Source organism: Wasmannia auropunctata, unplaced genomic scaffold, assembly GCF_000956235.1.
Source record: "Wasmannia auropunctata unplaced genomic scaffold, wasmannia.A_1.0 LD335828.1, whole genome shotgun sequence".
NCBI classification, from domain to species: domain Eukaryota; kingdom Metazoa; phylum Arthropoda; class Insecta; order Hymenoptera; family Formicidae; genus Wasmannia; species Wasmannia auropunctata.
The window spans coordinates 1,684,061-1,710,411 of NW_012027062.1; the positions used below are offsets into that span (position 1 = coordinate 1,684,061).

A 26,351-nucleotide genomic window follows, 5' to 3' on the forward strand; every position below is an offset into this window, starting at 1 on the left:
GACATGAGCGGCGAGGGGTGAGGGGGAAGAGAGAAAGGGGACGGATGCTGAATTAGTCGTAAGTCACTCAGCCACGGCTTGTTAGCGTCGTTAACCCTGACCCCCGGGATATCGTCTTCGCTATAACGGCGTTCCGTCGCGTTTTCGAGTGGACGACCGGCATGGCGGAGGAAAACCATAAGCCTCGAAACACGATCAGACTCAATGGTATCCCTCCACGATCTCGCGTTCTAGATGCCATTCCCTTGAATGTCGCCTCGCCAGGATTTCCTCGATAGATCCGGACTAGACGCCGCGCGATCGATATCATTCCCGAGGAAGATTTCGCTTGCAACATTTAAGGAACGTGTAACGTCTTGTAAGATCTCACAATCAGATATAGTATTAATCAATAATTTGTGGATGTAAATTAAAGATAAAATTCGAACGAAAAAAAATCGTTCTTCGTTAATCCGGTTCATCGTATAAAATATAATTCGTACAAAATAATTTTTTATATTATTATATTATATATATATGTATATATATATATATATAAGAAAAAAGCCATCGGGTTCATCGTATCCATACAACTGTATCACATATATTCAATATTCCATATATATATATATATATATATGGAATATTGAATATATGTGATACAGTTGTATGGATACGATGAACCCGATGGCTTTTTTCTACAAATATACGCGATAAAAAAAATTGTTACCGAGTTTCTCTAGACTTCTTTAATAAGATGCCTTGCAAATGTTATTTGAAACAATGTGTATTTAGTATCTCGGACTATTGCTAGGACAATGGACAATTCGCGATGTAAAGGCTGGCACGGTATTCCACCATTCGATACTTCCCTCGAGTCCGCAAAATCGAGATAGCGATTCAAACGCTCGAAGGGCCAGAATCGTAAATCCTAGCGCTGGCCCCGACGCGCCGTCGCTCCCGAGGTTTCGTATCTCCGAACGCAGAACGAGGGTGCGCATACGCTACGAGATTAAGATACGGTACACTCCATTTAATCAGTCCGCGGGCCGGAGAGCCCTCCCTCCGATATCCATGGAAAGCACCTGATCGCCGCTCCCTTCTTTCTGCCGCCACTTGAAAAGAATGAGAGAAACCAGAGGGTGCGCGATTAAAAGGAAGGATGGGACAGAGATGGAAGAGGCGACCTCGACCGCGCTTTCCAAATTTCGTCGTTTCCGAGAACGCGGCGAGGGTGGGTAGGTTTCGGGCGGAAGGAGAGAAACGCGCAGGGAGCTGGAAAGTAGGAGGAAAGGACGAGATAAATTCGCGGGTTTACGGCGCCCTTAAAGTCGCGGGGATCTCTTTAACGACCTGGCAGACCGCCACCGTGGTGGTCCTCCTAGCGGGAGGGCTGAAATGCATCGACGGTCGTACGCTCGCTCGCTCGCGAGTGCGCGCGAGGGCTCGTGCGCGAATGCGAGTTCGGGTTATCATTCATTCGCTCTCGAGCGAGCCGCTCGCGAGAGCTCTGTTAATGACAGTCCCGTGGAATTACTGCGGAACTTCACGTCCGCCAGAGACGGTGCGCGAGGTGAGGGCTGAAAAATGCGCGAGAGGGAAGAAAAGGTGAATCCGCCGCGCGAAATTTCGCCGACGGGCGAAGATTATCTTTCTCCTCGGGGGTGGCGCGCTTTCTCTTCTCGTTGCTCACTTCCTCCCTCTTAGTATTTCCCACCCCTCGAGTTCTCCCGCCAGCTGCATTCTCGACATTCGAGCCTGCAGCCGCTTCAGAGAGGCGCACGGCTCCTTGAAAATACTTTATTTTATTGTTACCGCCAGATCCAGCGGATTCCGGTCTCGTTACTGTCGAAGCGTCTCCGCGTGGTTGAGTAACGTGAGATTTGAGTTTGCTTAAACTATACAGTTCGCGGGAGAAGGAGAGAAGAAGAAAGAGGGTAGTGTGAGGTGACGGGTGGCCTCTAGAGAGAAGAGTCCGGCTTTCAGGGATCTACGAGCGGGCTGCGATAAGAGATTTTGAGAATCCAAGATGGGGTTCTCGATGTCCTCTTTGTCCGTTCAGATTTCGCGCTCCGCACCACGATCCGGTCGATTTTCTTTTCTTTCGTTTTTTTTCTTCTTCCTACTGTTTGTCCGATGTGATAGCCCACCGACGAATCGAGCTCTATCCTACACAAACTCCGAAATGACGCCGTTATCATTAAAAACGGTCTTATCGGTCGTAGGGAGTGACCATTATCTCCGAACTGTTTCTGCGCCCATTGAGCCCAACGAAGACGTTTTCCCTTTTAGATATGACCTCGTTGGTCGGATGTAGAAAGTCCCCGTAGTTTCATGAGAAATAAAAATCCGCAAATGTCCTTTGATATCACAACATTACGCGATACCGAATGAAACGTAATTGCAGCTAGAGGTCGCCAGAAAATCAAATTGTATTTCCTGCGAAACCTAGCTGGTGAGAGTTTTGTGCGATCTCTATATATCAATTTTTACGATTGTTATCAAGGATTTATGTGAACAACATCATTGATTGGAATCAAATTTGATGATTGGAAGGATTTATGTGAATAACATCATTGATTGGAATCAAATTTGATAGTGTCATTACAGATAACGTGCTTAAGTTTAAAAACTAATAATAATAAATATAATATAATACTAATAATATTAAATACAGCATAATATTTATTATTACGTCTCAACAATTTTTGATAAAAAACATTAAGTATTATAAGCCCACGTAGTATAATGTACGTACAATATAACAAGTAGATATTAGTACATCTGTAAAAAGTCTGAAATTTGATCATACTTCTGATCATCGCGCTTAAAATATTAACGCCCCGATATCTGAATAATTGCACTTTAATGTCTGACACGATGTTTAACGAGCAGCGGGAATGTTTTCGCTGATCGCGTATGTGATGCAGCGGAATCGCTGGAACCTCATAAATCCGCTGCAAATGGCCTTACAGGTTTACCAATAAAAACATAATGGCGAGATGGTCTCCTTTCATCGTCCTTTTTCATCGAGCATTCGGCCTATCGATCCATGGAATTTTTTTATTGCCGCTGTCCCTCGCAGCGCGAGATCCCTTCGTCAGCTAAAAGAAAGTAAACATCGTAAAAAAAATTCGCACTCACCGAGTGTTTGCTCAGGTCCCGCGAGAGGAATATCACTTGTAAAAATTGGTGATATAATTTTGAGAGAGAGAGAGAGAGAGAGGGAGATCCTCTCAATTTGTTTATCAATATTGAATACGCCACACGCTTGTCACGGCTCTTGCGCTTAATTAAGTTATCTACAATCGAGAACTCGAACACGCAAAATGGGACATGGTCCTGTATTTAAAATATAGCCGTGTACATGAGATGAGCGAACAAGTTCTCAAATTGTATAATTTCGCCGGTGGAATTCCAGGCATGACGAAGAGAGCGGCGAAGGGTCGCATAAATCCGCGAACGAATGGCCTGTGGGCTCATCGCGAAAAGCGTAATAGAGAATTCCGCAATTCGGATGCTTATGGGGCACTCCGACGGAAAACGTTAGTGCGGCTATTGTGATCGACCGCGGGGCACGGACGCGGACGGGCTCCTGCACCGTGAGCTTCTAAATTATTACGCAGTTTTGGATTTAACGGAGCCAATGGCGAAAGGGACGCGCGCTTCGGCTCGTCTCCGCGAAGTCGTAAAGCTACGGGTGTGCGCTTAACCGGAAAGCTCCCGGTTATTTTTCCCGGCAATTCCTTCGCGCAGCGCGCTCCTAGGCGGCGCGCGAGAGAGAGCGAGCCGGTTTACCGTTACGGAAACAAAGAAAATCAAAATATCTTCCGCGAAGCCATCCACCTTCCCGGAATAATCTAGAAACTAAGCGAAAGGTCGAACTCTCCGGTTTCCCCGAAACGCAAGTCGTACGTAGCCTCGTAAATGCATTTGCTTCCTGTTTTGCGATAGGTTACGACGCTGAACGGAATCAATATTAACATAATATATATTACATTCTGACAAACGACGAAATTTTGATATTATTCATAGGTTTAAGCACAGGTTTGCAAATGCCTTTGTTTGACTCAAGTGTAATTATTATAAAATATTAATTTATATTTGCCTTGAATGAAATTGAATAGTCTAGAAGTGGACAGTTTTCATCATACAAATACGATTTTTATATTATTTGATTGTCCTCGATTAAATTCAAGTATTTTTTCACCTTTATTTCAATAACGAAAGAAGACACTGTTTAATAGAGACATATACGTTTTCCTTCATTTTGTAGAACCTTAGAAATTTTTTCTATCTGTTTTTCCATTTATCTTGATAATGTGCTTTATTAAAAAATATGTATTCAAAACAGTGCTAGTTATTTAGACACCTTCAGTTAGAATCAATCAATATTCGTACCGTTTCGAACGCGCGCATTAATATTGTTCTATTTGCAACGACGATTAACGTTGTTTTCCTCGAAGATTTTCTGACAGATTAAGTCGACGGGATAGATCGGTTGTCTATATATAGAGCCGTGCCTCGGAGGTCAGGATTAGTAAAGTTCAGTTGATGCCGGAGCAAGCCCCAGGGAAGGAGAAACGGTCCCTAAGCGAGTGATAAAATTCCTTTCCAAGTTATATTAACGCCGTTAGTCGTACCCACGGTGCCCCCGGACGAACTTTAATCGTGAATAATGAAGGAGCCCGGCGGCGATTATTTTTCTCGCAGAAGGGACCGTCGGCATTAGACGCAGCCCTCGAACTTCGGCGCGGAGCCATTTTTTTTGCAGTTCCCGAAGAATCTTTGTCAGGCGGGAAAATAGACTTGACTTCTTGCTCGTTGTTTGATTCTAGACGTACTTACCGTAAATAATAGTATTAAAGATGACTACGGGAGTCCCGCACACTTTACCCTTTAATTTTACGACTGCGGTTTCAAAAGCCGCATTCACTTAGTGCTGCAATACAGTAGGTACTTCCTAATTCACTTAACTCCGGCACACTATGTTTTAATTGAAGGCCTGACATAAAAACAGTGCTTGTGAGCGCTTCACTCTTGAAATTCTGTTTTTAAAAAGCGAAGACGGACACCGTAATTTAATTGTCTGCTACAAAGAGGCTGTTCATTAAGACGTGCGATTGCCATGACGTTAAGAACATATTTCTCGATGGACCACATTATGCCGCTACCAGCGTCGGCATGTAACAAACGTTCTTAAAGTAGCTTTATGGAAGCCGAATAGCTTCATTTGTAATAGCGTCAGACAGAACCGTCGCTCCTGATGGTAACCGTTAGGGCGAATAATAAATTGGCAGACAATGCCCGAAGGAAGATACCAAAGTGCACAAGGAATGCTTGCGTCAGCTATCATTTTTAGCTCGCAGGCGGGAAGAAGAGTAATATGGCTGTTCCACGCTCGTATAATTTACTCTCGTAGAATATAGCATACTGTTTTCAATAATTAATACCATTGTTGATGATTTCGGATACTTACTAAAAAAATTATCTCGATAGTGATAGTATCGCTACGGCGCGATAAAACGATAATAAAGAAAAATAAAAAATTATGGAACTATATTGGAAACGAATATGAAGACAATAAATAGCATTTATATTTAAATGTAATGAATTCAACATTGAAACTGAACAAAAGACAATTAAGTATATTGCAATTAATGCGAAAGACAATTATATGTGAAATTTAAACACATTGTATATTTCTTATTTTTACGTCGACCATTTGCCTTTCCCTCGCATTAACTGTATCTTTTTACATTTTCTTTGACAATATAAAGACTTTCATTAAAGTAAGTGAAAATAAGCGTTGAAGTGAAAATGGATGATTGCAAGGACCGATAATCGAATTATTGCAAAATCGAACAGATATTGTCTCATAACATTATTAGCTTTAAAACTTCCATACGCGATACGTATTAAAATCGCAAGCTGTAATGGCGCAGCTATTATTTCATGTTTATTCGCCGTGCGAAACGTTCGTTCAAAGAGAAGTCGACAGGACGAAGGACCCGAAGGAGACTTAACCAGAACGGGGTGCTATAATCTCATTTGTGTGGTATAGTTGGTGCATAATTCCTCGCAGTGAGTAGCATAACTTTGTACTCTCTCCAAGGAACTGTATACCAAAACTGGCACAGCCTACGGGAGAGCATCAACTTCGTAAACTCGCGAGTAGTTGCGTTGACGGCGATGTACTTTCCCATATGGGATGCTATGCTTGACTCCTAAAGATAATTTCTGCAGCATTTGCGGCCCCGCGATCGCCGTAGGTGCTTATCGTTATACAAAACAGATTATAATATATCGCAAGAAAATATTTGGTTTTTTTACTACATACATTACGCGATTCGTCTAATCGAATTGATTAACAGAATTTACAAATTTTAATTATAAATGAATAAAGCTATGTGAGGCTATGTCATTGTTTCAACATTCCGATAATTTATAAACTCGTTAGATTATTCTGGTGATCTGTTATACTTTTTTTTGCGCAGAACTCCGTAAAATTTCTTATCAAATATTCACTAAGTATTCTATATTCAAGTGTGAAGGGCCAATCACTATTAAAGCGATATATATCATCTGATCGTAATCGGTTTTCTTCCCTCCTTCCCCTTCCCCCCCTCTTTTATGGCTATTAAATTTAAGCCACAGTACCGCCCATTGCCACCATTTTAGCGTGAGTGGCTCGGCGGGATACTTAAGTCGCTTCAGTCTCCTAACAAGCTCTCTTGTCTCCTCTTTCAGACATGCTACGAGATGGAGAGGTACCTGAAGGACGAGCCGAAGCTACAATCGTACAAAAAACTCCCCACGGAACTGGACACAGCGCCCTGGAACCTCTTCAGGGCACCATCGATCTCGTGGACGACGTCCACTGGAACGAGCGCACAATTCGATGCCCCAATCAAAATGGAGGTGTGTAATCATAATTTGTAAACCATATTTACAAATTATTAATCTTCCTACTATCAAATTACATATCTCACAGAGAATCTTTCTATATTTAAAATCTAATCTTATATTATCTATTAGATAATTATATCTATAAACAATCTCTCTTTGTTTTTGTTTATATGTTACTTTCACGTGTATCTATATTTAATACAATATTGTTAACTTTTTCAGAGAGAATCTTTCTATTTAAAATCTAATGTTGTATCATATCTATAAACAATCTCTCTTTGTTTTCGTTTATATGTTACTAATTATGTGTATCTATATTTAATACAATATTAATAACTTTATTATCTTCTCCTTCCACCCGTGAAAAAGAAGGTAAATATTATTTTAAGAAATTATAACGTTTTTTTTTTCTTTGCAAATCAGGTGACGACGTCGTCAGACGAGAGAGATCCCCTCTGTCTGGACGACATCAAATTCAGTCCTGGCGACCATAATGACAATGGCCGCGATAGGGATCTTCTCGATCGTCACCTCGACTCCTTATCGATGTCCTCGGCAAGTTCGGCGTGTTCAGCACTGTCCTGGGACAGCTCACCCTCCCTCTCTTGCACAGCGCTCATTCTTAAAAAAGAACCGAGCGAAGACCTTGAGGAGGATGAGGAGCATGAGGTACGTTACGCACACTTTGCGATTTCAATTAATGATGTATTACTACAATTAAAAAGCCGCGTTCGATTAGGAAAATAATTAATCACGAGTATAAATTACAATATATTCTTATAATTTATATATATGAATTTACAATATATTCTTTTATACATTGTTTTATAATAGTAAATTAATAGAACATTTTTAGAAAATTCTGACGGAGGTTTTGTTCTCAAAATTATTATCGATTTTAATTTTCTGAAAATATTTTCAAAAATCCAATTAACTTTTTTAACTCTCTAGAAGTTAGTTTCACGCGTCAGAAGTCCGAAATTCGCAGACGTTACGTTAATAACGAAATTTGATTTATTTATTATAAATATATTGTTTGCGAAGTTGTTTTTCCAACTATTTTTCAAATCCAACTGAAGATACTCTCTTGCAAAAACAATTTCTAATTTAATACGACGCGGGATGCTGCATTGACGCAACGAAACTGGACGTAATGAGTTCGCAAGATTGCACGATCGCGATTCGACTCTCATCGGTTTATTTGTCTGGCGTGACTCGTCCGAGTCCCGATACGATTACCCGGCGGCGACTCACGGACCGTGCAATCAATCCCGTTACGTTATTAATCGTAATCTCGTTGCATAATGCGCGCGATTTTGCCGCTGCAGGAAATCGAGGAGGAGGAGGACAGCGGGTGCGAAAGCGAAGGTCAGATCCTAACGCCGCCGTCGAGTCCCGGTTCGGGTCAAGGTCATTCCAACTCCAGTCACTCGTCGAGTGGAAGTTCGATGCTCGACGTGCACAACCTCAACCTTCACGGCACGGGCGGTAGGAGTGCTATCGTCAGGGTTACCGCCGGGAACGCGCAGGGTGTTGCAAGGTGGGTGTCGTAAAATTCGCGTATACTTACCACTTCCAAATGATGATACGTACGCGCTTCCTTTCCCGCGATTACATGATGAAAGGTCGGCAAAAGAGAAACGTCCGCTTCCGTATTAGCGGTTCCTCTTTGACGTTCTCTCATTGCTCCTATTCTTGCTTAATGAAAACTTAATTGCCTTTAGAAATTGAAAGAGGCAGTCGTCTAACGCGATACTTGCCCTACGAAAGACGGATGCGCCGTATAGTTGTACGTCTCGCTCGGAAATTATCTTGATTAACTGTAACTGGCATTCTCTGACGTAAAGTGGCCGTACTTTCCGGCTCGACTTATCCCATCCAATTCGTTCCCGACAATTTTCTACGGAATTTACAAAAAAAAAAAAGAAGAAGAAAGAGAAGACACGGGCTCGTTAAAAAAAAGGTCGACGTTGTCGGGAAGTAGCCCCGGAACGTTCTCGCCGGGATAAGAAACTTAAAACAATTCGCTCTCTCGCGATCCATCATTAACCCGTCGCCGGAATTGCGCTCCTCTCGATTCGCTCGCGTTTCTTTTGAAGCACGAGACGTGCGCCGATTACTCAACATTCTACCGATCACGCTACTTGCTATTTTCGCGCGGCGTTAAACTTCGCCGGGGCTGCAGGCGAACCGTGACACGCACGGGGCCCCGTTTCACGGATGTCGCGCCTCGACAGCGCGCAACGGGGCTAATTACAATCGAGGTTAAAATACAGCCAATGAGAGGAAGCAAATCGCGTTTTTTTTTCCTCTTTTGCAGACTGATCTCCGTCACGGCGAACGGCTTCCCCGCGGTAGCCGGCACGCAACACGCGCACGCGGGCGCAACCGCGGCCACGACCACCGTGGCTAACAGGCACCACGCGAGGAGCAACGAGCACAGTCCGCCCGACACGAAACGCAGGATACACAAATGCCAATTCCCCGGGTGCAAGAAGGTATACACCAAGAGCTCGCATCTCAAGGCCCATCAAAGGACGCACACGGGTGAGTGAGTTGATGTAGCTATGTCTATACCTAAGTAAGTTGATTCAGAGAGTCGGCCTGTGCATCGAGGCTGTCGATAAATTAGTCGGCTCAAATCGCCACTGGTGCGAGATAATCCGATAGACTGCCGCGACACGCCGACGTGCGAATCCAAATAATCATAAGAGCGTATGAAGCTGAACTACTTATAACGATTACGACGAGATATCGTGTGCGCGCGATGAATACGTGCGCGCGAGAAGCGCGTTCCACACGAGCACGTCGTCAGCGGGAGTTATAACAAATTTTTCAAACCGCTGCCGGGACACTCCCGCTACGGGAAACAACGGGGAGTATAATTAATTACGGGGCCGAATTAAGGGTGCTTCGTTATTCGCGCCGACGCGTACGCGAAATGGCATCTCGCTGACAAAACAAAGCAGACAAATGTAGCGCTCATTCCCGCGCACTCTGACGCATTTATCTCCGATAGAATCGGAATCCGACCGACATCGCATGTTTCTCTAATTGGCTATTGTCGTTCGGACACATTTTTCTCTGATCTTCATACAGATATATCCTTTCAAAAACAAGAGGGATACGTAATATACGGCGTGTAAATTGAACTCGTTTAGCGCGTTTTATTTGGATGTATCAATTTTGTTGTATTACGGTTGTTTTCAAATTTCAATATTTCTGTCTGGCTTTTCGCGTGGCTTAATATCTAAAGCGTTATTTAAAACTTTTTCTATTCTTTAATATTAACAAAAGCACGTCACCTATCGCAATTACAAAAGAACACGTCATAAAATTTCTATAAAATTCAAAATAATTTATAATCATTCAACAGAAACTACTAAAATAATAATGACGAAATGGTTTTGTTAAAATATAATTTACATCAACTGTATTGCATTCAAATCTATCTGCGTTTGTTACATTATATCATAACGAATCGTTATTAATATTTAATCGGTATATCGGAAACAAGGGTAATTACTCTTCGTCGATTAGAATTCTTGCGTTTCGATAAAACGAGTGAGATTTCCTTCCACCTTAAAGAGTGGCAATATCCGCCTCGCTACTTCCATGATCCACGTTGACGGTTCGCGTCACTGTCCGAACGCGATATTGCCATGGGTCTCTCGCGCGTCCTCCTCCCTCCGATCCTCTTCGCGGTCGCTTGCGGTGAACGGTGGCAGGCAGAGAGATTGTAATTAACGAACTCCCCTGTTCCCTTTTGCTTTTCTCTCTCTTCTTCCAGTGCGAGTGTACCCGCCCCCATCCTCCTTTTCGGGCCCTTGCTCTTTATCCACGGTTTTTGTCGCGTCACACTCAGGTTCTAGGCGATTTTCGCCAGTACGTACGGTACCTTGCGGTACGTGCCCTCGTCTTTCTATGTATAGCTTAGGCATGTCCCTACACAGAGATGACGAGAGAGAGAGAGAGAGGGGGGGGAGAGAATGGGACGGAATGCAAGGGTGGTAATAAGGGACGGGTTGGCCGGGACGCCTCCATCCTGCAGCATGGCAGGTACGTCGGGATTGCTTCTCGCGGATCGTTAAGCAGAACTGCTAACTACGGGATTATGCATACTGCGGGACCCGTCCCGCAATTATGACTCTGTTATGAATTCGTCCTGACACAAGGATCCCCCTGTCGGCGGAGCGGCTGCGCCAGACGACGGACGGCTGCGACATGTACGACGGCTCCGCCGTAGGAACGTTTATCTCGAGACATTTACGGTGAAAAAGGTGTAAAAGCGCGCTGTGCCCTCGGGTATTGCTTCGCCCGTATTCTTTTCCTTCCTCGATTCGCACTTCACAGTGTCACACGCGCAGTATCGAAAACGTATCTGCTTCGGAGCTGGAAACTCTTTCCTCTGTCGCACAATAGTTTTCTTAAGATTCTTGTCTGTTTTATATCCGCTTATCGTCTTCATAAAATGTTCGAAATGCAGTTTTTGCAAGAAATTGAATAACACGCAGCTGTATCGAACAGGCGAAGTAAACTGTGTTCATTAAAGCATTTACGGCTATTATACTAATTAGTTTTTGTTAGACGGTGGTTCTTTAAAAGCATAATTTTCAACGTATATATAAAAAATTTTTATCAAAAAGATTTTTATCAAAGACGGATTTTTTTATATTTCATATTAATGTTTTTTAATTAATTTTATATTTATATAAATATTTTTTTATATTTATATTTTATTCAAAAAGCATATTGAAAAGAAATAAAAAATATGTATCGATTTTTTTTTGGAATATATATTGTACCACGACAGAAACAATAATGCTACTTCCGTATTTATTGATTACATCTATCCACTGCATGAGGAGATTTCCGTCGCGATCCTGTCGTCGAAAAAGTTCGGCGACACGCTCTCTGAGAGTTCGTCGCCAAGAGAAAAACGACCGCACCGAGAAACTTGAAGGAGAAGCGGAGCTTTTCGCGGGGATGGAAATGGCGGTAGACTTTGATCTCACTCGACGGAATCTAATTACCCTGCGGACAGGACTTCGCGGTAGCGAGACACGAAACGAAGCGAGTCGTCGATCGCGAGACGACAACGTGAAGGTTCGTTACGAATTCCATCGGCGAAGTTTCCCTTCGGAAGGCCTCTCTCTCGATATGTAGATATTCCGAGACGGAGATCGGCGGAGATCTAGTCCCTTCGCTTAGTCTGATCTTATATTTGACGACGACGACGAGAACGACGGCGACAGAAACGACATTCCCATCTATATAGGTGATCCGTCGGATCACATTATTCTGGAAGACGGCAGACTTAGCGCCGATTCTGCGATGTAATCCGATTAAACGACTTAACAATCAACGTGTCCGCTTGCTAATTTCTTTCTAACAAAGCGATCAGGCGTCACTAAAATACTAAGGCGTTGCCTATCGATTTATCAAGGCTTGAGTTCTGCGTGCGAAGCTCGTTTAAAGCGAACGATTTTCAGAAACCGTTGAAATATCTTGAATCTCGCTGGTTCAGCATCTCGTGATAATTTTACATTTTTGTCTGCGTTACGCACCGAAAATGTATAAAATGCGGTTTCTCACCGGCCGTTTTAAATCGCACTGTTCAAACCCGTAAGTTAATTAAAACGTTTAACGGATTTGGGGCCTTCTGCAAAGAGGCTAATTTTAGCGGAGCGCAGCGTTTCGCGAATGCTTTCGGAAACGGCCGCGATTTTTCACCGTCACTCACAGCGTACAGACAGATTTACGTGGAATTTGTGTAACGCGCGATGAGAAGAAAGCCCCACGTAATTACGTTAATTATAAATCGTAAAAGGGAAAACCGCGGGAGGAAAGGCTGGTTATATGGGAATGATAATACCGAAAGAAAAATCCGCGGATAAACTCTTTGTTCTCTGTCCTCATAGTATCTTGACGAGAATAAAAACCGAAACTAATTCTCCTTTTTCATCGTGCTTATCCTTCTTGCGTATTAGGTTCTTGTCCGAGAGCCGGGGTCCTTTTCTGCCTGTGGGGAGCGTCGCAGGGCTCTCGTATCCGATTTTCCCACGGGTGTCAAGGAACTATCGATCGCCGTTCCGCAGCCTCACATCGGCCATGTACCGCGGCAAGAGAAAAGAAGGACGGAAGGATAGGAAGAGAGAGATTTCCAATTACAGGGACTTTCCGTTCTGGAATTCCATTCCGAACGTCATTGTTCTCGCGTCGCGCGCCGCGGACAGGACTTTGATCCTTCGACGATGCGAGAGTCCGATCGGTTCGCCCGGGACACTTAACAGTCCTTCACTTCGTTCCGGAAAGTGGATAGTCAACATATATGAGAAAGAGCGATTTTATCCCTTCTTTGAGTTTCCTCGACAGCCGCACGAGATTTTGTGCAGGAAATGAAACGTTGGCATTCCTCGGTCTACAAAAATAGAAAAACATTTCTCTAATTTTGTATAATAACACAAACTCTGCAGGACGGAAATACCTATTAATACGCAATGTGTAATCGCTTGATAAATTTATAAACGCAAGTTTATTAAATACTTATGCAAAAAGTCAACGAGATAAGATAGTTATATAAAAAAAACCTATGTCATGCAGAGACTGCACCTTTTCTTATCGCATTACCAAAGATATATTTTCCTCTATAATATTTTCGACTGCGTAGTACAGAGGGAGGGGGGGGGGAGGGAAGACAAGAATGGGGATATAAATGACTCGAGGATGATAATACGTATTTCCACGTATATATATTCATACACGATTGAAAACTTTGCTTTAACGGATCGAGGGATACTAGGGGGGGCAGTTACGATCGAAGGGGGGAGGGTGCGAGCTAGTCGAGATTACGTAGTAGGAGATCGAAGTAGGTCAGCCAAAGTATAATAATTTAACATGAGAGCGCTTTAGAGACGCACAGCTTTCCGCGATCTTAAATCAAACGAAGAATGGTACGAGCGGCGGCGCGGCCCCCGGGGAAACTTATTTATCAACGTAACTCGCGACGATGAATCCGCGCTGTCGAAAACAGTCTGCTTATATACATTACTTCTGCATTTCTCCTTAGACGTGTCGGTGTATCCGCGAACAATAGGAAGGTATCCAGCGTCGGGAGGGCGGTATAATCGAATTAACCATAAATCCAGCGCATTTCCGCGCAAATGGATATCCGTGATTTATGCTTGGCGAATGGTCCGAAGCGTGAAAGAAACGAGCGGCGCAATCGCCCGGTTAAAACATTACAATGAAGCAAGAAATAAATTTGCAAAACGGCGGAACACGACTTTCTTAAGTTTCCAACGTTTGCACGGAAAATATATCGCTTCCCTCTACGATATCAATTGTATCGCTATTGTCGCCTTTCTCATTTTACCGATATTTGGATTACTTAAAACATATTTATGTCGATCACAAATGCTGCTGCTTTTTCATGAAAACAATGAAAAGTGTATGTTTAATAAAAAAAGATTGATATGTGAGATATATAAGATAATGCAGTCATATAAATTTTTAGTAAAAATAAAAATAATGATAATTTGTACTGCGAACTATTAATATATCGATATGCACACGTTCTTCTAACGTGCTTATGTATATGTACGATATGTGCGTCGGACGATACCCTCAGCGCGTGATTTACGGGTCGGTGTCGGTATTTCGCATATAAACGAGCCTGTTATTTTTCGCCGCAGACATCGCGCCGGTGCACGCAGGAACAACTGCGTCGCGACGGTAATCCGAAATTTGTCGGTACATTGATTCGAAAGGACGAGCCGTTCGCCGCGGGGGCTGGTAAGCGGCACGTCGTCGAGCCCTCGTACTCCATTACTAAAAGTTTCTGGTCGCGGTGCATCGCGGTAATGCGATTCGTAAATAATGGCACGAGAAACTGAACTCGGCGACATACCGTCCGCCTTCTTCTCCGTCGTCGTCGTCGTCGTCGTTGTCGCCCTCGTCGTCGACGTTGTCGTACTCCCGCGAGCCAAGTGCATCTGCGCGATTGAACACGTCTCCTCTTACGTTTAAACCGCAAGCTCAAAGTCTCAGCTGCATCTCCCGAGCTCCCCTCTGCCGCGCGAGACCGCAGGCGCCTGTGGTTGTGAGCGATCCTCCCCTTTCCCTTCTATATATTTCGTCGATGTTAAATCTTAGATGTTACCAACGTGCCGTGGTGCTCCAAATGCGATATACAACAGCCATCGATTTTCGCGAACTAGAAAGTCGCGTACCGGATCGCGATCTCGCACTCCCGAGAGAGTTTTAGCTTCAGCTAGATTTAGGTCAGCGTAATTAATTCAGAGTTAATTACCTGGGGAAGTCGTCTATTTTATATTGGGAGCGCGGTTTTATCGCGAACCGAACGTTATGGGTTCACCGAAGGCCAATCGATTATTGCGTGTAATTCGAGTATCAGTAGCGATAAAACGCTTCGCAATTCTTTGAAAAGCTTCGTTGCCTCGAAATCAGGAGTAACCGAGTCGTTTTTCAGAATTTATTTCTAGAGATTCGCTCGCGGTATAGAAACTCGCCAGGCGAACCTGAATCGCGCGTGTATGTTGTAATAAAAGAATACCGATGGGAAAACGTTTTATTGCAAACACGATGTAATGTGCTTTCACGTTACGTTTCGAATTACGAAATATTTCAATGAAATTGGCAGGCTGCTTTTAACGATATCGACAAATGTAGATGCCTATAATAGCATTCCGATGTTTTGTATCGGCGCATCGCCCAGATCATTTCCTCGATTACTTACGTACACTATTTGCGCAAAAAGTTTGCATAACGTATATTGTAACGCGCGTTCACCCCGAAGGGATTATACTACGCCGCTACGCGCGCACATGTATAGCACACACATCGATTCGCACCTCGGGCACTGTTCGAAACACATGATCGCGCCAAAGTTAGAACCCGTCTGCCGCGACGGGGGTTGTGTACCGCAAACAATTGGAAACGTCGTCAAAGTTCTCGCTTCGGTTGACAGCGTAACCGCACTTCACAACACGCGAAATGCGAATCGCATCCGGCAGTTTCGCGACACGCGATGAAAATCTTTTATACATGCGTCACGGAGATACGGCTCGAAAAGTGAAGCTGTAAAGTGAGTCTCGCGCAATTTTTATGCGAAGTTTGTACCCCTCGACACTTTCTATGTCTTATTCTTGAGTCATTTTTTTTACTGTATTTTTTTACTATAGTTATATATTTGCGACATGACATTAATAGTGATACTAAAAACTTCTTGTAAATAAATTCAGAAGGAAAGGAGTGAAACGTATATGAGAGAGTTATTGTGCAGACGATTATATAAGGTATATAAATACATAAATTATATATATATATAAATTAAATACATATTGTAGTTATTGACTTTTGCGCATAATTTACATACAATTTAATATAACGGACAATAATGAACAAATTTGCTGAAAAAAAAACCCGCGTGATCGATACCCGAGTGCGCGAGTTTTTGCATTCTTTTCACTTTACTGCGTTTTGTTTCGCGAACGACCGTACGCCCATTTTCACGATGTGATACTTCCGGAAGAAATCTCTCATTTATCATTTCTACAGCGCGCCGCTATCTCGTTGCCGCGCGCGGCAACAAGAACATCGTTCGCAAAATTCGTCTGTTCAAAACTGAATATGAAGCGATATCGCGCTTCGCAAAATTTCCTCGGGAGGAATCCCGGATCCATCCTTCCCGAAGTGAAATGTCGAAAAAAAATAAAATGCCACCCCTCTCCCTCGCGCCGTCGGTAGGGATAACTGCGCTGTTTTCCGCGGACCCTTTCTTATGGCGGGAACGTCTAGCCGGTCGTCCCTCGAACGATCTATCACGCGGTCCTGTAGGATGGTCTCTGATATATTAAACGGTCTCACAACAAGAAACTTCTCTCTGCCAAGTATTTTTGGATGTAAACCAAAATTTGGTACTCTAATCGTGGAGAAGTTCACTGAGCGCATCTCTCTCTCTCTCTCTCTTTTCCGCGGTAAAAAATAGACCGCGAATTCCTTTAAAGCAGAACGACGTCTTTATCGCGCGATATACGATATTTTTCGAAAAAGTTCGGTATTACCGAATATGCTTTGTTTGCCATCAAGCGGGTACTCTCTCGCGATTACGTTCGATCGAATCTTCGCAAATGCGTCGATCGCGCGCTCTGCGCCATTAGATACCGAAAGATTCGCGCGAGGAACGCTTTTGAATATGCAAGGGAACACCGCGCTATCAGAAAATCTCATCTCCCTCGCCGGCGGGGGCAATGAAAATCTTTTTGTGAATAAAGTACAAGCGTATCTTCTCCTTTATAGCGCACAATATTTCTTGAAAGGAAAACCCTCTCTTTCTTACTCCCACCGTTTTTCATTCCGACAACAGGGGGTCGGTTTCTATCCTTGCCTTGTCTCGCGAAAGAAAAAAAAACGGGGGAGAGGGGGAGGGGAGGGGGGAACTGTACTCCACCGAAATTCGGTATGCGAAAAAGAAACGGGTGCAATACGTCTCGTAATTTGATACGCGTCACTACGAGGAATTCCTCAGATTGCACGCGAAACGCGAGGTGCATAAAAGCGACTAATGTAAAGTACGAGTACTATGCTGGCGGTGCCAGAAAATCGTATCTCTCTTCCCAGGGGGCATGAAGCAAAATCTTTTTGTAAAAGAGATACCTTGCATTTCCTCTTTTATAGCGTACGATATTTCTCCGAAGAAAGCGTTCCTCTTTCTTACTTGCTCGCGGTGACGACCGTCTCTTTCTAAAAAGATAAGTTTTCAACGTATTTCTCCCTAAAACTAGAATTCGAGAACAGAAAACGGTGAATTTATTCGTTCGGAGAAAGTCGTTGCCTATTTGTAAGATCGATAAAATGCAAAGAGTACGTTGACATCACGTATAGCAAGAAATATATTAAGCTGTACGGAACAAACTTGTTAAGTTCTCAGAGGAGAAACAACAGAAATGCGCAACATGTCGCGATTGCGACTTTTCATTTCATTTCAACTTATCAGTTCCATTAAAGAGCCAATATCGTAAAGAGTCAACTTTCCGCAATCATTGATTTTACGTATTCCCGATACGTATTCATTCGATGTAGCCAAGTTATTTCGCGGTGCCGAAATTCGGTGTACGTTTTCTGTGTCGGATATAGGAGTTTCCGTCACGTCGATTCAAGCGGAGGTAGATCGATCGACGGTCGTCGATCGCGAGCGGCGAAGTTCGTTCGCGAGTATAACGAAACGTCCGCGTGAACCTGCTCGGCGAAGTCGCTGGCGATAAGTATCGCGGGGGAAAGTAACGCTCGGCGCCGCGGACTTGACGAGTTTTCCGGGAGGCCACGAGGAAAAATCTCGAGTCGGCCGTCCCTCGGGCGATCCGTCACGCGGGTGCGCGCGATGGCCTCCGGTATTAGACGCGCGCTATTCGCCGAAACGTTTTCGCGCAAAATGTCCTCGGATGTAAAAGGCGGACTCGGGGGCGGAATCCTCGCCCATAAATTCCGGTTGTCCTATCCCTCGGCGACATGACGGAAGGTACCCTATACATCCTCGCCGGCGGCGGACTTAATAAAATGCAAAGACGACGAGCACACGTTGCCAGGACGGACTGACATATCGACGCAATACCGACCCGCCGCCCGGACCCCCGCCGGTGTAACGTCGTCCTTGGCAGAGGGAGGACGTAGAAAAATCGCCCTTCCGCCGGAAAGGACGCTCCGGCATACCGTATAAGGCGCGACGACGCTAACTTCGTTATTCACGAGCACGCGAGCGTGCCGCGTTTTTAGACTTAGGACGATTCGGTATTCCAACTCGTTTACATGCAAAGGTAAAAGCCGATATTTTTGCGTGTTTCCTGACGGCCTTTTCTCTATGAGATAATGTTTATTGAGACAAGAACAGAATGGTAACGTGCCCGGCATGATAATTTGAGTATCGCACTTTTAAAATTCTTATACGCGCTTGAAAATTCTATTTTCCGGGATAGTTCAATGAGAATTTTAGAATATTAAACTTGATTTGATTTAATCAGACAGATGTGTCTCAACTGTTTGATTTACAATTAATAAAATGTATGTACATATTAGTATCTCGATTTATATCAGAGTGCTCTGTGAATAAAAAGTAGTGACGTAAATTTACGTTATAAAACTAAGATGAAAAGTGAAGAGGCAAATCGTCGCTTTGACGATGATTATTAATTTAATTATCAAGGCCGCAAATAAAAATAATCATTAAAGACTAAGGATGCATTGTCATTTGCATTATCATTTGCATCCTCTCCGACGAACGAAGAAGCGCAGAAAAATGAAAAAGAACGCGTCCGGCGTCAGGGATGTTTTAACAGAATTAACCTTTAAACCACTATATCGGTCTCACAGACCGCTATTGAAACGTTACTTGTCAAGAATTTTCTTATTTGTCATCATTTTAATAGGTATATTTTATTTCTATTGTATACGAGATTTTTTTTGTTAATCCTCACATTAAAACATAGTTTTCCTTTTCCTCACCACAAATATTCAGAAAACATACATTTTTATTATAATTAACTTATAAAATTAGCGAGAGCATAATAGCGGTCTGTCAGACCGACATTGTGGTTAGTATGATTTTTTTGGGTGTAGTGGTTTAAAGATTAAGTCTGCTTGTTTAATACCGCTCTACATATAGAAATGACGAGGTAAATGCCGACAACAGTCGAGTCATTATGCGATAATAAAACGTGGATTACCGGAACGTGCATTGTTCTCTACCTCTACGCAATAATAATATTGCTTACAACGCTGCAGGATCCACTTATCAAAACGGGACAGAGCGAACCTCTTCGAGGGCTCGTAATTGCATTATGCCTCGTTTCGGTGGATTTCTGATATATTTCGTCGATCGAAGCTGCTAGTGATTTTACACGATATAAACGATATTCATGGCAAACAATGTCTAATATGTTATGCGTTTCGCGCGAGGTATAAACTAATCGCATTAGTTTCGCGGCGTTTATGTATAACACGGCATGCAAACGGCTGAAATCATCAACGCGTCTAAATCTATTATATTCTAGCGTAAATTAATGACTTAACGTTTAACGCTGCATGAGAACGTACGTCGACAAAAGCTGACTATGGTTGCAGAGAATGGTAGCTGCAACAATATTGAAAATAATTGTTCTGCAATAATCGTTGTTTTTCTCGCAACTCTCGCTTTAATAATTAATTTCAAAATTAATTTTAAATTTAAATTAATTTATCTTTTGTGCACATAAGTAATTATTTGAAAGTTATTTGTCATTTTATTGTTTTGTAACAACTGCCGTTATTCCGTCGCACGGAGTAGCTCGTCGGAAAACGGGCGGCGAAATTGGCTCAGGGCGGATAAGGAAGAGCAATTAATGTAACTCGGATTTTAATATGTACAAAAGAAACGAGTTTATTTAAATACTATTTGATACAATTTGGTACGCGCGGACGGACGTTATATACACATATGTACAGGATCAGCGCGAGCGCCGACGAGTGCCCATCGGGTGTGCACGTGTCGGCGTGTGACGTCGGTAGGCGCGCGGTAGGCGCGGTAGGCGGGAAGCGGCGCGGCGCGTGAGACGGGGTCCCAGGTGGTGCGCGGTAAGGGGCGCGCGGCCCGGGCCGTTTCTGAGTATCGGTGACCGCGTTGTTTTGCCGGGGGAATCCGCCGCTGAGGTATGTCTCAGTAGAGAGTGAGAACCCTCTCACCCCCCTTGGTTTCGGCGGTTCCCGGAAACGGGAATCGGGAGCGGTTGGCCGAGATAGACTCGGGCGAGGCAGAGAACCCTCTCGACCCCGGTGCTGACCGTCCCGTGAGGAAGGGATCCGGAGCAGGTCTGCCTGAGAATCCTAGGCAGAGGCTGAGAACTCTCTCTCGACCCCTTTTTCTCGACTTGCTTTACGGCTCGGGTGCGGATGGTACTTCTGGCGGACTGGCGGGTAGCGAGTCGGGCGAGAAGTGATTCTGTCGGAAATTTGCCCGGCTTTTATACCCGCTCGGGCGCAGGTTCGGCCGTTTCCGCGTCTCGTCGGTAATCTCCGGGTGCGCTCAAAAAAGGACAAGGGAGTGCTCGGCGGGGTGAGTTTCCCGTGTGTGTCGTTGAGTGGCGCAAAAGGTAATCCGGGCGCCTTGCGCCCGGTTCCCGCTGGTTGTACGTGCGGGAACGATGCGTTCTTTAAGGGGGTGCATCGTTACATCGCCCCCCTTCCTTGGTAGTGCCTGAATTCGAGGCACAAATTACTTCGCCTGGGGTAGTATTTCCCGTACCCGCCGTATTGAGCCATCTGCGTTGAAGCGGACGTGCCACCTCTTTCCCCTCGAGCGTGTTTTCCACTGCCTGGACACGTGCGCTGAGAAGTGCGGCACCTCAATGATGTGTCCTGGCTCGACTTCGACCGGGATCGGGGGTGGTGGTAGTGGTCCCATGACCCGTGCGGGCGTGAGCGTAGGTCGCGGCGGCTCTGGCGGTGTTCTCAGCGGCCTGGGCATCGGAGGTGGCGTCGTTGTGAGCCAGGCTAGCTTTCGTTGTTGCTGCCGGCTGGAGCGTTGTACCACACAACCCACCGTGGGTACTGTACGGCGAGTGGTCGGTGGTGGCGGCTCTAATTTTCCGCCCTCCCTTTCTCTCGGTCGTACTCCAAGCGCCATTTCTGGTCGTGCTGGGTCGTACTCCTCGACGTTGTCGAGGAGTGCGTCGATCTCGGCGATGATGTCGTCGCTTGCCATGGCCTGCGTGCGGCCGGGGGTCGCCCGGTGTCCGGCCCTGGTAGGTGCGTGGCGTAGATTCTCTCTGGTTGTTTTTTTTTTCTGCTTTTCGGGAATCTAGTCCTTGCTGGGTTTTGAACCTGGGTTCTTCGTACTTGAGTCTTCTCTGCTTGTTTGTGCTGCTATTCCATATATCCGGGTAGCAGCACATCGTTTTGCCGTATTTGACACGTGTTTGTTCCCCCCTCTACTCTTCATCTTCGCTGACTGCCGCGTCCTCGTCGGTGTTTACCCCGCCGTCTGAGCTGTTTGTCTCGTCCTCGTCGGCCTCCGGTGTCGGTATGCGGACGGGGGGAGCGGGTTTTAGGTCTTGGACGTGGATGTTGCGTATCCATCGTCCGCTGCGGTCGCGCAGGTCGAAGATTACCGGCGAGATGACGCGTCGTACCTCGAGGGGGCCCCGGAATTTTGGCGCGAGTTTGGCGTTAAAGCCCGCGGCTTTATTGGAGAGCGGGAATTCGCGTTTCCATACCCAGTCCCCGATTTCTGGTTTCCAGGCTCGTCGCCGTAAATCGTAATGGTGCTGCTGGCGTTGGAAAGCGTGCGCGAGGTGTATTCGGGCGAGTTCGAAGGCCTCCTCGAGGTGACGTTTCGTTGTGTCCGGTGGCGGTGCGCGGATAGGCTGCGCTCGAGCGGGGCATGCGAGTTCTCGGCCGTGATTTAGATACGCGGGTGAGTAACCCGTAGCGTCGTGCCGCGCGGTGTTGCATGCGAATTGCAGCTCCGGAATATGTTCATCCCAGTTCCGGTGATTTTTGTCGACGTATTGCGCGATCATAGTTTTGATAGTTCGGTTAGCGCGTTCGACCGGGTTACAATGTGGCGCGTGTACTGGAGCGTATGTGTGGCGGACGTGATAGGCGGCAAGTAGGCGTTCGAGTTTTTCGGAACGTAGCTGAGTACCGTTGTCGGAGTGAAGGATATCGGGACACCCATGCCGGAATAGGATGGCCTCCGCGACGCTCGTGGTCACGGCGGAGGCGGTGGCGCGGTGTAATGGGCGCATCTCGACCCATTTTGTGAAGCGGTCCTGCATCGTGAGTAGCCACGTATTTCCCCTTTTCGAGCGCGGGAGCGGGCCTATCAGGTCGATGCTGACCTGCTGCCATGGGCGGTGGACGGCTGTCGCGTGTAAGCGCCCGGCGGGGCGAGCCTGGAGGGCTTTGTGACGAAGGCAGTTCTGGCACGAGCGTACGTACTTGGCGGTTTCTCGGAACATGCCCGGCCAGTAATACGCTCGGGCCATGCGCGCGATGGTTTTTGCGATCCCGCAGTGTCCTGCGGTCGTGTCGTCGTGGCATTGCCGGAGTATGTCCACCCGTCGTTCTTTTGGAATGCACTCTTTCCATTGTACCTCGGCTGGATTTTCGTTAAAGTCCAGCGTGTGTAGTACGTGACGGAAGAGCTGGCCGTTTCGAATCTCGAAATCCGGGTAGTCTCGCGGGGCGTCGGACACGGCGCGTATCATGCGGCGGTACCACGGGTCGCGGGTACCCGCAGTAACGGCGGTTACCTCGGGTTGTCGGGAGAGCGCGTCGGCTACTCGGTTGAGTGCGCCCTTCCGGTATCGAATCTCGATGTCGTGCTGTTGGAGCTCGAATGCCCAGCGGCCGAGCCTCCCGGTAGGGGCGTCGAGCTTCTGGAGCCACCGCAGCGACTGGTGGTCGGTGACCACCGTGAAGGAGTAGCCTTCGAGATAATCCCGCATCCGGCGGATCCCCCAAATAATGGCAAGGCATTCGAGCTCCGTGGCACTGTAGTTGCGTTCGGCGGGATTCAACGTGCGGCTAGCATACGCGATTACTCGCTCCCCCTCCGGAAAGTGTTGGGTGAGCGCGGCCCCGAGGCCCGTACTGCTAGCATCGGTTTGTAGGACGAAGCGGCGCGAGAAGTCGGGACACGCGAGTACTGGCGCGGTGGTCAGCGTGTGCTTCAGCGAGTTGAAGGCTGCGTCCTCCTCCGGGCCCCATTGCCATCGGGCATGTTTGCGAGTGAGGGCGGTCAGCGGCGCGGCGACGGTGGCGAAGTCGGCGATGAACCGTCGATACCATGATGCGACCCCTAAAAATTGTCGCACCTGCTTGACGGTCTGCGGTACAGGCCATTGTGCCACGGCGCGTACTTTCTCGGGGTCGGTCCGTATCCCTTCGCGGTCCACGATATGCCCGAGATATTTAATGCGGTTCACGCAAAAGTGGCATTTTTCCGGGTTTATCTTAAGCTTTGCCCTTTGCAAACGGTCGAATACGGTACGGAGCGTGTCCAGGTGCTCGTCGAATGTACGGGTGGCTATGACGATATCGTCCAGATAAACGAACACGCGTGGTTCAAGTTCCGGGCCCAGGACCGTATCTAGTAATCTTTGGAAGGTGGCTGGGGCGGAATGTAGCCCGAAGGGCATTACCCGGAATTGAAAGAGCCCTTTCCCTGGTACGGTGAATGCGGTTACTGGACGGCTGGCGGCGGGAAGAGGGACCTGCCAATAGCCGTTCTTTAAGTCCAGCGTGGATAGGTACTGGGCCCCCCGGAGCTTATCCAGCGTCGCTGCGATTTGCGGGAGGGGGTACGCGTCCGGCTCGGTAACGTCGTTGACTCGCCGGAAGTCGATACAGAACCTGTATTTGCCGTCCTTTTTCTTGACGACGACGACCGGCGAGCTCCACGGACTGTTGGACCGCTCTATGACCCCATCGGCTAGCATTTTGTCCACTTCGGTGTCGATAATGGCCTGCATCGCGGGGTTTCGCGGGCGGTATCGTTGTTTAATCGGTGATGTGCCGGCTTTGACGCGAATGTGGTGTTCGGCGTACGTGGTGGGGCCGTTTACGGCATCGAAACGGGGTAACTCGGTGTCGAGGAATTCGTGCAAACGGTGCCCCTCCGATTCTGAGTCCGCGGTCGTGTTTCCAGCCGTGGCCTCGGTGTACGGACAAAGAGCGCGATCGACGGGGGGCGGCGGGAGTGGTCGACCGATTTTGGCCCACACGTCGATGCCCAGCAGCATTTCGCTGCCGAGGGTGGGCATGATCAGGAAGTCGTGCCGGATCACGCGCCCCGCAATTCGGAACGGTATCTCCGCGCGGCCGGGTAAAGTGACTCTTTGCCCGTCAGCCAGCTGTACGCGCCCTTCGCGCCGGGAGACCGGATACCCGTATTTCTGGATTAATGTCGCGGTGTCCTGGTTGATGAACGAGAGTTCCGACCCGGTGTCGATTAGAGCGGTTACTGGCGTTCGTCGGATGTGTACGGTAACGTGCGGCCGGGGTGTGAATTCTATCCGGAGGGTCGGGGAGCGGCCGAGGTCTCGCCGGCCCTGGTTTCGTTTCCCGACGGAGGGTGGCAATCCCTTGTCAGGACGCCATCCCTGCCGCACTGGGAACAGAACTTCTTGGGCAAGCGGCGGCATTCAAAACGGGTATGCCCTCGCTGTTTGCACCGCCAACAACATTCGGCGCGGTTGTAAGCGGTGGCAACGACGGGTGGGTCGCGGTGCTTTGTGGCTGTCAGGGGTTCGTCTCTCCCTTCGCTCAGGAGTTGCTCGGATTCGTTTGCTTCGAGTTGTAAATCCCTAAATGAGCGGACGTCACGACGGCGAATGCGCCATCGGTTTTCGCGGGTTAAATTTTGGTAAAGGCGGTCGACCTGTTGTTCGTCGGAAAACCCTCCTGCACGGCGCATGAGTGTGAGAAGGGCCGTGGAGTATTTCGCGAAGGACTCGCCGGGTCGTTGCTTCCGATCGCGTATCTCGTCCAGCAACTGTATCTGGTACTGGTGGGGGAGGTACGTGGCTTTGAACGCGTCCGCGAAGTCGTCCCATGTTTCCCACCCCCGTCGGTTGTTTCGACACCACATAAGGGCGTCACCCCGGAAGAGTTCGGGTATTCCCCGTAAAAACAGTTCGTCCGAATACCCGTAATCGGCCTTGAGTTCTTCCGCGCGTTCTAGGAATGCCCAGGGGTCCTTCCCGTCGAAGTGGAGGCCCCATTTGCGTATCTGGTTTATGACTTTCGCGGGAGTATCTTCCGGTACGGGGGGATCGAGGAAGGGATTCGCGGTGGAGGAGAGAGCGGGGGCGGGGGGTCCGGTAGGCTCAGCTACGTCGGTTTTGCCATCTGCCATGGTGTCGCGGAACAGGTTCGGGTTTTGATCTATAAATTTTGACAGGCGTCGGCGGAGGTCGTCGAGTGACCCCTCGGTCTCGATCCCTAACGTCTCGAGCTCGGTGATCAAATCGGATTTAGACAGCTGATAAATCCAGCTTTTCATGCTTGCGCGAATTAATTGCTCTTTCTCTACGGTCCCTGTTCGGGCGCCATGTAACAACTGCCGTTATTCCGTCGCACGGAGTAGCTCGTCGGAAAACGGGCGGCGAAATTGGCTCAGGGCGGATAAGGAAGAGCAATTAATGTAACTCGGATTTTAATATGTACAAAAGAAACGAGTTTATTTAAATACTATTTGATACATTTTGGTACGCGCGGACGGACGTTATATACACATATGTACAGGATCAGCGCGAGCGCCGGCGAGTGCCCATCGGGTGTGCACGTGTCGGCGTGTGACGTCGGTAGGCGCGCGGTAGGCGCGGTAGGCGGGAAGCGGCGCGGCGCGTGAGACGAGTGTCCCAGGTGGTGCGTGGTAAGGGGCGCGCGGCCCGGGCCGTTTCTGAGTA

The 26,351-nt window shown here is 46.9% G+C and overlaps 1 protein-coding gene across 2 annotated transcripts in view; it reads left to right on the forward strand.

Annotated features, from left to right (window-relative positions):
- LOC105455922 (Krueppel-like factor 6) overlaps positions 1-26,351 on the forward strand; it is a 329,696-nt gene that overhangs the window by 295,414 nt on the left and 7,931 nt on the right. For both annotated transcript variants that reach the window (XM_011699631.1, XM_011699632.1), the window contains exons 2-5: positions 6,730-6,900; positions 7,312-7,557; positions 8,217-8,428; positions 9,209-9,435. In XM_011699631.1, coding sequence (XP_011697933.1) covers positions 6,730-6,900; positions 7,312-7,557; positions 8,217-8,428; positions 9,209-9,435 — 856 coding nt within the window. The remainder of the gene's footprint in view (positions 1-6,729; positions 6,901-7,311; positions 7,558-8,216; positions 8,429-9,208; positions 9,436-26,351) is intronic.